This window comes from Mustela nivalis, assembly GCF_964662115.1.
Source record: "Mustela nivalis genome assembly, chromosome: 4".
Lineage (NCBI taxonomy): Eukaryota > Metazoa > Chordata > Mammalia > Carnivora > Mustelidae > Mustela > Mustela nivalis.
The window spans coordinates 4,441,129-4,453,158 of NC_139023.1; the positions used below are offsets into that span (position 1 = coordinate 4,441,129).

The following is a 12,030-nucleotide window of genomic DNA, read 5'->3' on the forward strand; positions in this document are numbered from 1 at the left end:
GGAATTCACTGGGCTGCGCTGTGTACCTCCTCGGGGCTTGGCCCTTGCCCTGGGCCAGCACGTTTGATTTCCTGGCATTTGCTGGTCTTCCTCTCCGTCTCCCCCTCCAGGCAGGGCTGTGTCTTCCTCACCTTCTTATCCTCCGTCTCTGGCACAAACACGTGTTGAGACAGATCTAAGTCGGCGATAAACAACCCCGAGTGCCCGCAATGAAAGGCAAGATCGGGGGAAGGACCCGCAGTTTGCCGGAGGAAAATGCAGCCGCCGCGAAGTGGATTCCAGGGGACGAGGCTCCAGCCCCAGGCCTCATGCTGGCCCCAGACACGCTCAGTCCAGGGCCTCTCTGCGGGAGCTGCTAGTGACACGCCAATTAGAGCCACGCACCGGCCCGCGGAGATCTCACCGCAGAGGCAGCCGCCGGTGACCTGCCAGGACCTGTCTCAACTGCCAGTCACCGCGGTCTCGGGGGGGCCGGGGACAGGACACGCCGTCTCGCCTCTCCTTCCCTGCGACACGCAGCAAGAGCCGCGGGGGTCCAGGGCAGATGGTGGAGCGGGGGGCTGTGGAGGGGCCACAGACGGACAAGCAGGCCTTCCAATCCATGTCACGGCCTTCGAAGGAGCTGAACCCGGAGCAGGGGCTCAGGTGCGCTGCGGCCGCCTTGCAGCGGAAGGACAGGCATCCTTATGTCCTTGACCCCGGGCTCCGAGGCCATGGGTCCTTCCTCTCCCTGTTGCTGGCGCTCCCGACCCCCACGCCGCTGTCTTGTCTCGCAGCACCGAGGGGCCTCCTACATCTCATCCGATCCTCTCCTTCGTTCGGCTTCTTATCTGTCCCCCGCCCCCCAGGGTCTGTGGCCACAGGCAGGTAGGGGTGTCTGTTCCTTTCGTGTCCCGTTACAGCCCTGCGCCTGGCACACAGGAAGCGCTCAGGAGACCCCGAGTGACTGAACCTCCCTCCCTCCTGTGTCTTGGAAATGGATCTGCTCCTCCTTAGCCCCCGCGTCCAGCTTGGACTGGAGGCAGCTGCCCCCCCCCACCCTCCCTTGTCGCCAGGTCAGGAGCGACTGGGCCGCCCGGCCACGGCCTACCTGTGCCCGCGTTCTCGATGCAGCCGTAGCGGGGCAGCGCGCTCAGCGTAATGACCGCGTCGCTCCGGAGGCCGTCCGGGTCGGCGGCGGCGAAGAAGTGCCGGAAGGAGAGGGGGGCTCGCCCTCCCTCCTCGACCTGCGAAAGAAGAGATCCTGCAGCCCCCGGCGGCGCACAGCTGCCACGAAAAGAGCAGGACCGGAACGTGCTGCCTGGGGGGGCCTCGCAGCACCGTCCCGCTGCCCGGAGGAGGCGAAGCCTCTGCAGACGGGGAGGAGCGTGCTGGCCCCGGGCGCGCAGAGCTGCACTCCGGGCTCCTGGGTCTCCCCTCGGAGCTGTGCTTGCCTCCCTGACGGACCTGGTTACGAAGGGGCTCTGGCCCGTTCCGACCCCCGCCTGAGCCCAGCGCAGCGGCACGGCTGCCTCGCTTCCCTCCCGTGGTTCCAAAGCCTGCAGCCCGGGGACCACCGTCCGGGCGCCCTCCCTCTCGTACCGGGAGGGTGACTGTCCTGCAGGCGCCCCCACCCAGCAGGAACGTCCCGCTCACCCCCTTAGGGTACGTGCTGATAGGGACGCAGGAGGAAAGGGCTTCCTCCCCACACCCCAAAGTGACCGCTAACCTTAAGATTAAGGAGGAAAATGAATCCATCTTAGTAAAAGCACTTGCTGGACCTTTTTTCCTGTAGGGCCCTGCTTTGTATGCTAACCCCGTGACCTGATCCTGGTGCTTCTGCTGGCCTGTTGGGGCGCCTGAGCCTTTCCCTCTGAACAATGCGTGGCCAGATGTAGAAAGATCTACGAGGTACAGAGCGGAAGCTCACCCTGACTCTGGCGATGGAGAAGAGCCAAATGGGTTTCCAGGGTATGCAATAGCAGAACCATTTGGAAACCAGTCAGTTTTACGGCAAAACCAGAAAAACTCTTTGATTTTTGGCATGTGGTATGTACACGGAGCAGGACAAGGAGACTGAATTAACTCTTATGGAATCCCTACCATGTGTTGGTATGTACTGGCGGTTTAAAATGGTATTTTGTTAACAATCAGAGCAATCCTTTAGATAACAGGAATAGTTGCAGTTTAAAGATGAAATTGGGGCTAAGAAAGATTATATAATTGGTCCAGGGTCACTCAGCTAGTCAATAACAGAAGCAGCATTTGAACTCAGGTCTGCGTAACCTCATGAACGGGACATATCTTATGACCCCTTCCCTCCCCACCACTGGGAACTATAAATAAGCTTTACAGTAATAAATATTAGCTTAAAAAGTGACTTGGGGACATTGTCCATCTCCTCATACTTTAGTGCTCAGAAGCATTAGATTTTTAACTCCTGAAAGATATATTCCATTTATAATTTTACTTCCATTACTATATGTACCTAGTATAGTCTACAAAATACTACACACACTTAGCATTTATGTAGCACATGAATTTTTTTTGACTAAATAATGTAAATACAATTATTTGATCTTCTGCATATATTTTCTCATACTTTCTGACAAACTCATGACTGAAAACCATGCGTATCTCGACACAATTGCCTAGACACTTTGCAGAAGAACTTGGCAGCCGATTCAGGTAGAAATCCTGTATTCACAACAGAACAGATTTCATCTCTGCACAGCACTCACTGCCCATTGCTCTGAGAACTGTTTACCGTGATGAGGTCCGCAAACGCAAGGACTGGAGGCGGGTTCTGAACAGGCGTGATGGTGACGGTAAACATCTGATTGTCCAGACGGTTGCGGTCCGTATCGGAGACAGAGAAATGGAAGCCATCAGTAACCAGACCGTCAGTCTCCGACACAGCCGAGTACCTGCACAGGGGAGGGCTGAGTCAAATGAACGAGCTCTGGGACAAGCCACGTAAGGCGGCTGCATCTCTGTTTAAAAATGTGGCAATTTAGTCTTTCAAGGGACTACCGGTCAGTTGCTTAAATATTTTAATACAATTTTTACAAACTCTGTCAATAATACACAGTGGTTATATACCTAATTTTCTGGTTGTTGACGTCTTCCATCGTGAAGTTGGAGACCTCTGAGAGCTCCTCCACCTCAGGTCCGGACACTCTGAAGAGAGCACCATACGTGGGCAGGGAACTTAACTGAATCCAGATCTCTGAATCGGGGGAAGAATCATCCTAATTGGGCAGACATGAGGCAAGACATGAACACACACTTGTAGGAATAAATACGTCCAGGAGGTAAAGTCATGGGTGCTTACTTCTCTGCCAACTGAAAAGGTCTCTTTCCCTTTGTGGTAAAGCAACGCCATTTCAAAGTGCATGAAAATCCCATTATTTATTCTTTGTAAAATACCTCTTGGATAATGTCTTCTTTCAAGAGTAGCTCAAGAAAACAGTGAGGAAATGCACTTTAGGCATGGGACATAAAACAAAGAGATGCCCTATTGCTACTGTAGGAGCTCCACAGGGTTGTGCTTTTATGACATGAATCTAGTGAAGAATAAAACATGGTCGGAGACGTAAGTCTCCATCCCATAAACACAGTGGTAGGCTTCCTTCAGAGTTTCAAAGGATGGTTTACTTTTTAGAGAAACAGATAAAACTCCAACATACCATGTAATACAATGAGAAAGAAAAGTGTGTGAAAGAGAAGAAGGGAAGTCATTTAGCTTAGCCAGTGACTCACTATAAGTAATATTTGACATGGGAAAAATTTTAGCATAACAGACGAATTTAGGAAATCTTACGGATTTCATTTTATCAGGATGGAACCCACAGATACTCAACCCTCAAGATGACCAATCTTAACAATTTTCCTTTCCTTCTGCAAGGCTTATTAAGAAATAAAATTGGCTTTCTGTGTTTCTCCACGAACAGCTGTATGTCTTAATGAACAATTTCCTCTTTCTTTAAGGATATTGTGGAAATATCTAGGAGGCTGGCAACATCTTCTTGGAGAGCTTCCCTGAGTCATTGTCTTTTAGAGCAGTTGGCTGTGAACATACTTTGAAATGCAAACTTCCATGCTTACGTTGTAAAACTGGTTGAAGTATGGATCAGGAATGTGCTCAGCATAGACACCAGGTGATCTGGGGCAGAGGATGTTAGTCAGTTTTTGCTTCTACCTCTAGGGGCCTTTTTAAATCGACAGGTCAGAGCCTCACTGCAAGGTCACAGAATTTTCCGTATCTCCTTACATCACCTGACACAATTAAGGGAGGAAACTCAAATTCATCAAAGCTGCCAAACTTCAGAAAATTTCCCTTAAATTAATACTTTAGAAGGTTCTCTATTTTTCCACATGGGTTATCAAATACAATAGGCAGACCTCCAACATACTATTTCCTAGAATTACTGTGAGTACCCTCTGAGAGAGAATTTTTAAAAGACAGCTAAGAGTTCTAAGGTATTATCTTGCGAGAAGGTGATGAATTACAAGGACAGAGCTCCTGCCTCTTGATTAGAATGAATAGCTTCAAAATTCCACATTGGCAAATTTGGCCAAAAAAAAAAAAAAATGCTATTTCAATGTCAGGCAGGCAGATTTATTTTAATGTTTCAAATCTCAAATGACTGCTTGGTTTGAAAAAGTGCGAAATCACCTCGTTTTTTTTTTCTTCTGAAAATGCCAGCATAATTTCAGAAAATAATTGTTAATTATTTTTATAATTAAATAAAATTACTACTTCGGCATATCTAAGATATGATGGATACATAAACTCTCATAAGAATGTAGACGTGTCCTCCTGTAATTTTCCAACCTTCTTACCCCTTTTGCATTGATTTTTTCATTTTCTTTTTATTGCTTATATATCTATTGACCCACCATTCAACACAAGGACTAGAACACTGATAATTAACAATTATGTGTGTGTTCCTCCTTTACCGTGTCCTTGGGCCTCCCATGACCCTGGGTTTTATTTCTCATTTCCTTGAAATTCCTTGATATTATTTGATATATTACTACAAAGTATTTTTAGTTGTTTTCCAAAAACTTATGAAAAGAGAGTTAGTTAGACTTTCCCCTTGTGGGACCTACTTTCCTTTTTACTCAGTAGTGGACCGCTGAGATCCATTGATATCATTATACGTAGCAACAGTTCATCTCTGTGTCCCACAGAGGAAGTGCATCACAGGTTATATTTCCCTGTCGATGGACATTTGTCTAGATTCAGTATTTTGGCTGCTACAAATACTATTGCTCTGAATTTTCCTGGGCATGTCGTTTGGTATACATATGAAACTTTCTCTTGGAGAGGAATCTAGGGGTGGAATGGTGAGGGCATACGATTGCTCTTCCTCACAGGAAAATGCCAAATTCTTTCCCAAAATGGTTGGTTAGGTTGACTCTTCCATCAGCAAAGAACCTTCTGCAGATCCATTTCCTCTCCAACATTTGGTACTTTCAGACTTTGAAATTTCTGCCAGTTGAATTGCTATGATATGGTATGTAGTGTTTTTTGCTTCCCTTGATGCCTAAAAAAGTGATTATCTCTTTTTATATTTATTGGCCCTATGGATTTCTCTTCTGAAATTCCTATTACTGTCTCTTGTTCATTCTTCTACTCGGTTATTTTTTCTTCTTGATCTGCAGACTTTTTTGTATTTTCTTTGTTGTTTTTGGTTATATGTATTTCAAATAGCTGTTTCCAATTTGTAACTTGTCTGTTTTTTGTATTTCTGATGTGTTTGGGGGAATAGAAATTTAATTTTAATATAGTCAAGTTTATCAATCTTTTCTTTACAGTTAGCACTTTTTGTTTCTAGTTTAAAAAATTCTCTCCTTTCCCAATACCTAAAAATACTCACCTATTGGCCACAAAGAATTGTAGAGTTTCAGTGCTTGATTTGCCTGAAGTTAATCTCTGTGTACAGTGTGAGGGAGAACTACAAGTTCTTTTTTTATCCATATGAATAACCATTTTGCTCAGGTCTAGATTTTAAATAGTTCCTACCATTTCCACTGATTTTACAACACAGTTCCATGTGTCGGTCTGTTGCTGGACTCTATCTGGTGTATTCCTGGGCGAACTGCTTTAAACAGTGCAGGTTTAGAATCACTCCTGATAGCTGATAGGGCAAGCCCTTGCTCTCCTATGATTCTTTGGCAGAATTTTGGCCCTTTGTTCTTTATTGTCAAATCAGCTTATCAAGATCCATAAAAGCGCACCGGGCATTTGACTGGAGCTCAGCTGAACGGAAAGAATGATGCGCGGAGAACGGATTCCTTTTTGCTACTAAATCTTCCTGCTCGTGCATATGGAATGTCTCGTTATTTATTGGGTGTTTTTTAAATGTTTGTCCATTAAGTAAGTGTTATAACATTCCTCGTAGAAGTCCTGTCTAGTTTTTGTTAGATTTAGTCAAACAAACATGACTTTTATAATGCTTTTGTAAGTGGCATCATCTTTTTCGTCACATTTACTGGCTATTTTTTGCTTATGTCTAGCAATACTATTGCTTTGTCTGTCTTCTATCTGACCCCTTGTAAATGCTCCCTTTCTTTCTAAGACTTTGTCAAGACATTCTTTTGGATTTTCTTTACTTGTTCATTGTATCAGTTTTCCCTAGAAATTACCATCCTTTTGTTACATTTATCCCTGGGTATGTTTTATGTGATGCTATTAGAGATAGTATCATACTTTGAACTCTTGTATTTTTGGGCTGGTGCATGGTATTTCCATCAGCTTTTTAAGATTAATCTTCTATCTTCTTCTCCCACATTACAGATGAGAAAGCTGAGTCCCAGAGAGTTAAGTACCCTGCCCGGGTTATTACGCTAGTCAGTGGTAAGCCTGTTTAAAAGTCATCCGTTCTAATTACAACCCCCCCCCCCCCCGCCACAACTTGTTTGCCTGCAGTACATAGCGAACTGCTGGGAAAGTGTCATTTAGAAACAAATCACACCGGATCCCACGTTTACCTTTTGTCTCTCTTGGCACCATGTCACCCTCCTGCATTAATAACACACTAATTAAAAACAGGCTCTTCTGCTCCTACCTTTTTATATTCTGTTCCATTTATGATCAGCATTTCAGGTGGCTTTTCCAACCTTTCTGGATGTTCACTGCAAAGTTACTAACTACGCATTTCTGGAAAAATTTTCCCCATGACACTAAGTACAAATTTCTTCTACAACCCTCAGCGAAAGTTAGTATATAACTTAGCTAAGTCTTTAAAATATGCTATGCTTTCAGCAGGCTCAAACAGTTCTTTTGGAGTCTTTCTGCTCTGGTGAGTAAATTCACATTCAATCAATTTCTGAAAATACATGTTCGGTTGCCAATGGGCTCGCATTTTGATATGCAGCTTATAATATGCAGTTAATGGGCAGGAACTGCTCCTGGAGAGCTATTTTGGCCTGTCAAACATTTTTCAAGCCTTGGTGATCTATTGATTAAATCTGTATTCATGCATTTTTATGAATTCATGGAGTTTCATAAGATTTAGAAGACCATAACCTATGGTAAAATCACCTGTCAGTTAAAAAAAAAAACAAAAAACAAAAAACAAAAAAACAAAAGCTGTTCTGAAACTATACTAGACCCATGAGAAGAATCAGGGTGGAATGCAGTTTCCCATAATTTAAGAAAAGACAATTTGAGGGGAAAATCTGTGCTAAAGCAATTGAAGCAATTGTTCCCAGGCCAATGTTTTATCTCACATGCTACTATCCAGGACTAGATTTTACAGCCGGACTCTTTAGCCCAGAAAAGGATTACTTAAAACTATATAGTATTAAAAAACAAACAAACAAACAAACAAACAAAAAAACCAATGAAAGAAAGAAAAAGCCCAGGTCATTGGTGGGAATTTTAATGTTGGTAAGGAAAAGCTCAATACTAAGAATGATTACCATTCAAATAACCATCATTATTTTCAAGGTATTTGTCAGAACTATTATGTTTACATAGCGAATTTGTGTATGTTTACAATACACATAACTGAAAAATAAAATTAATTATCCTCATTATCCTTAGCTCCAGGAGAGAGGAGTATAATTAACCAGGGTCACTTAGCAAGTTAGGGCCAGATGGAAAAAAAAGCCCTGATGTCCCTCAAACTACCCTTGGTTCCCTAACTACAGGGCTTCTTTTGGGGCATGAGATGGAGGGTGAGTCAGGAATCGTGCTTAGGAAGCCCGGCAGAGAGGTACTGCCAAAGGAATGTGCCAGCATTCTGTCTAGATCTGGCCCTGACACCAAAGCTGGTGAAAGTGAGCTTCCTCTCAGCAGGCCATGAAATATTATTACTTATTAGTCATAAATCAGGTGTGTTCTTCTAAAGTGTTCTTTCCTCAAAATTGCCATTTGAAATATTATGGATGGAGCTTTAAAAAATGGAGACTCAGGCTTTTCCGGCATAGGCACTGTTTCCTGTTGACCATCACCCATCCCTACACAATCTCATTGTGTTTCCACCAAAGTTCCGCTCGTTCCCTTGTCTGCTCAGGAGACGTGGGGAGCAGCCAGAATAAACAATGGAGCGGAGCTCTGGGGGGCTGAGAAGAAACTTCCTTGTATGGCCACCGACCTGATGCCCTGAATCTTCAGCCATGGCACTGCTCTCTAGTCAAGCCTAGGGAGAGGGTGCAGTGAACAAGAAGACACAGGGAAGAACTTACGACATAAGCGAGGTGTGACCTGGTGATTATGGCTGTGCTTTTACTGGCCACGGTGATGCTCAGAGAGGCACCAGCAGCCAGCTGAGGCCCCCGGTCCTCTGAGAGTGACACCTCCACTTTCACTTCCACGGTTGTCGCTGATGTGCCATCTGTGACTGAGATCTCCATGCTGTCTTCCCGGGCAGAGGAGCCATCGTGTAGGTACTGCAGAACATTTTTCTCAATATCTTCATATGTGAAGGTGTCACCTTCCGAGAGGAAGACATATTGCAAAGCCAATTCCTTCTGGGAATAACGCTTTTCATGTATATAACACCTTTGTTCTCAGGATTTTGAAGTACATATAGGATCATATACTCTGGGAGTTGTAAGTTAATTAGCTCAACCACACACCCAGTGTAGGATTCCCACTCTTGAAAGGGGGTTATTCAGCCTGTCCTTCAACACTTCTCAGGGTGGGAGGCTCACTGCTTTACAAGGCAGCCAATCCCACTGGAGATAGCTTTGTTTAAGTTCTTAATCATACTGAGCTCAAATCTGCTTCTGTGAGATCCAGTCATCATTCTTAGTTCTAGAGAATAAAGGTCAAGCCTCTACTCTTTAGGACGACCTAATCTTGGATCTAACCTTGACACTGAATTTTTTTGGAAAAAGTTAAGAAAATAAATTATGGTTGATGGATCTGTAGCAGTCTTCATTTTAGTTGGGAGTATAAGGTTTTTCTAAATTCAAAAATACCTAAAAATTTAAAAACAGACTTAAAGTTAGAAATCCAAACATTGTAGGTCTGGAATACAAATTTTTGACAGATTTCACAGGTGTATGAAAAAGTCTCAAGGTCATATAACTTTGGGAAAACAGATTAAACAAAATTTAAAACTAATAATTTTTTTGAACTGCAGGATTTATTAGAATTTTAGAATCTTCAATAGGGAAATATTAAAGCATTCCAAAGTTGTTTGGTCATGGAACCCTTTCTACAAGATATGCCTCTTAACGTCATGGGCCCCCAGGATTCCAGAGAGTATAACTGAAAAATTGGTCTTCTTGGATGTTATTTATATTCAACTCTACTTCCTGACAGATTATTGGCACTAGTAATTGGTGCTATGAGTGCGACTAAAGAATTTATTCATTTTCTGTATTTGTCTTCTAAGTCTTCTCTTTTGACACTGTGTTATTGTGATTTACTGGTGTTAGTGGTATTGTGCTTTTAAAAAAATAATAAAATATTTTACAAACATCTTTAGATGGTATATATTAGTTACACAGTATAGGTTAAATATAATGTTGAGGCGACTGGGTTCTGACTGGTAAAGCTCCTTAAGTAGTTCCCTTAGGATGCTAGAAATCTATTCTCATGATATTTCTTATGTTCAGCAAATTTTAAAAATCTGCCTTTGTGACTCCCAAATGCTTGTTGGTTGTTCTTCAAATTCTATCTAACTTTAAGGTCAAAGATTTATTCCCCTCTCTCTGCAGGGATATTCGAAAGAATGCATGACTACATGACTATTAGGAATTATATAAAGGTTTCTGAGAAAGTACAAATTGTTGAAATAAGCATATAGCATCCCAAAGTGACTACTTTGAAAGAGAGAATACTCACTTTGATGTGTAGGGGCTAACTATTACACAATTAGATTGAGCTGTGTTCCTTGTGCTTTTTCATACTTTCTAAGACAATCAACATGTATTATTTTTCTATAATTGAAGAAAGTACAAGAAATATGACTTTGGAAAGCTGGTCCCATGATCTACCACAGTGTTACATCATGAAGATATGACTTACAAAATGTGTTTCCTTCTTTATGGATGAAGACACAGGTTGTTTATGCTGTCAGAGTTTCAGTGCTAAGGAGACTGTGAAAATTAACATAGCAAACTAAGGAAGACAGGGGCGCCTGGGTGGCTCAGTGGGTTAAGGCCTCCGCTTTCAGCTCAGGTCATGATCCCAGGGTCCTGGGATCGAGCCCCACATTGGGCTCTCTGCTCAGCAGGGAGCCTGCTTCCCCTTCTCTTTCTGCCTGCCTCTCTGCCTACTCTCTCTGTCAAATAAATAAAAAAATATTAAAAAAAAAAAAAAAAACACTAAGGAAGACAAACTCATCTTCATGACCAACCACAGGAAAGTGGCACCTGACGCTTCGTATGAGGTGGTTCTAAATGCATTTACTCCAGATAAATCAGCCAATTTCAACTAATTTCACCCACAACTTGAGGAAACAGCCTCATTGTTTTGGCTTGTGGGTGCAGAGAAAGAAGTCCCAAATCTTTCAGCCAATGGACTAAGAACTAAAAATTGTTCCTTCAAAGTCTCTCCTCATCGTTCGTTCCACGGACTTGCTTTACTTCTTGTCTGAGACATAAAACTAGAGCAAGAAACCCTTCAAGCATGCCCGTGACCAAGGAAGCAGTTACCTGTGGCCATGGGCCCTTGGAGCTCGGCTGTGTACTTCAGGATCACACCATGCTCGGGAGGTTTCCGGAGCTCAAAGAGGAGTTCCTCAGGAGCAGTCTCCGTGTCTCTTATTACCAGCTGAAGTCCTGCAGTCAGGAGACAGGTCACTGTGAGAGGACGTGTACGTTCCAAACAGTATGTGTTGCCTACATTATAGCTACAGGGCAGGCTGGAAGCCATGCTGCGGGCAATCTGATGGTTGCAAGAAGGCACCGTTGACTTCCGGTCAACCACGGAAGAGTGAAAACTGATGACACAGTCAATTCCTAAATTGCAAGTTGTTCACTTACTTCCCAAGGTTAACTTGTAAGTAGGTAGTTCTGAATTAAGAACACCTTTCCATACAAATGAGGGCACAGAAGCTGACATATAGGTCAGTTCTGACTGGCTGGGCTAGGTTTTCTTCCAGAAAAATGCTCCCAGAAACTGCTTTGGCTTTTCATTATTTATTCCCTTCTTTTTCTGAATCCACAGAAGAGCCAAGTTGTCTTAACAATGGCTGCTAGGTGGGCACTGGGTGGCTCAGTGGGTTAAAGCCTCTGCCTTCGGCTCAGGTCATGATCCCAGGGTCCTGGGATCGAGCCCCACATCGGGCTCCCTGCTCAGCAGGGAGCCTGCTTCTCCCTCTCTCTCTCCGCCTACTTGTGATCTCTGTCTGTTAAATACATAAACAAAATCTTAAAAACAAAACAAAACAACGGCTGCTAGGGCCATCACAGAAGTGAGAAAGAACAGGGTGGCATGGCCATCGTCTTTGTGCATGAGGCTTGTTTAGAAATTGGATGATAATTAATTTCAAGCCCATACTCAGGGGGAGAAACCAGATAAGGATCTGTCGAGCACAGCTCACACACCCCACAACATCCACTGTTTGCTTTTAGAACTCGCTG

At 43.7% G+C, this 12,030-nt stretch overlaps 1 protein-coding gene across 5 annotated transcripts in view; it reads right to left on the reverse strand.

Moving 5' to 3' along the window:
- Nucleotides 1–12,030, reverse strand: part of FRAS1 (Fraser extracellular matrix complex subunit 1) — a 409,483-nt gene that overhangs the window by 85,000 nt on the left and 312,453 nt on the right. For all 5 annotated transcript variants that reach the window (XM_082726544.1, XM_082726546.1, XM_082726545.1 and 2 more), the window contains 5 exons: nt 11,101–11,226; nt 8,680–8,927; nt 3,082–3,230; nt 2,747–2,906; nt 1,091–1,226 (listed from right to left, as the gene is read on the reverse strand). In XM_082726544.1, the coding sequence (XP_082582670.1) occupies nt 1,091–1,226; nt 2,747–2,906; nt 3,082–3,230; nt 8,680–8,927; nt 11,101–11,226 (819 nt within the window). The remainder of the gene's footprint in view (nt 1–1,090; nt 1,227–2,746; nt 2,907–3,081; nt 3,231–8,679; nt 8,928–11,100; nt 11,227–12,030) is intronic.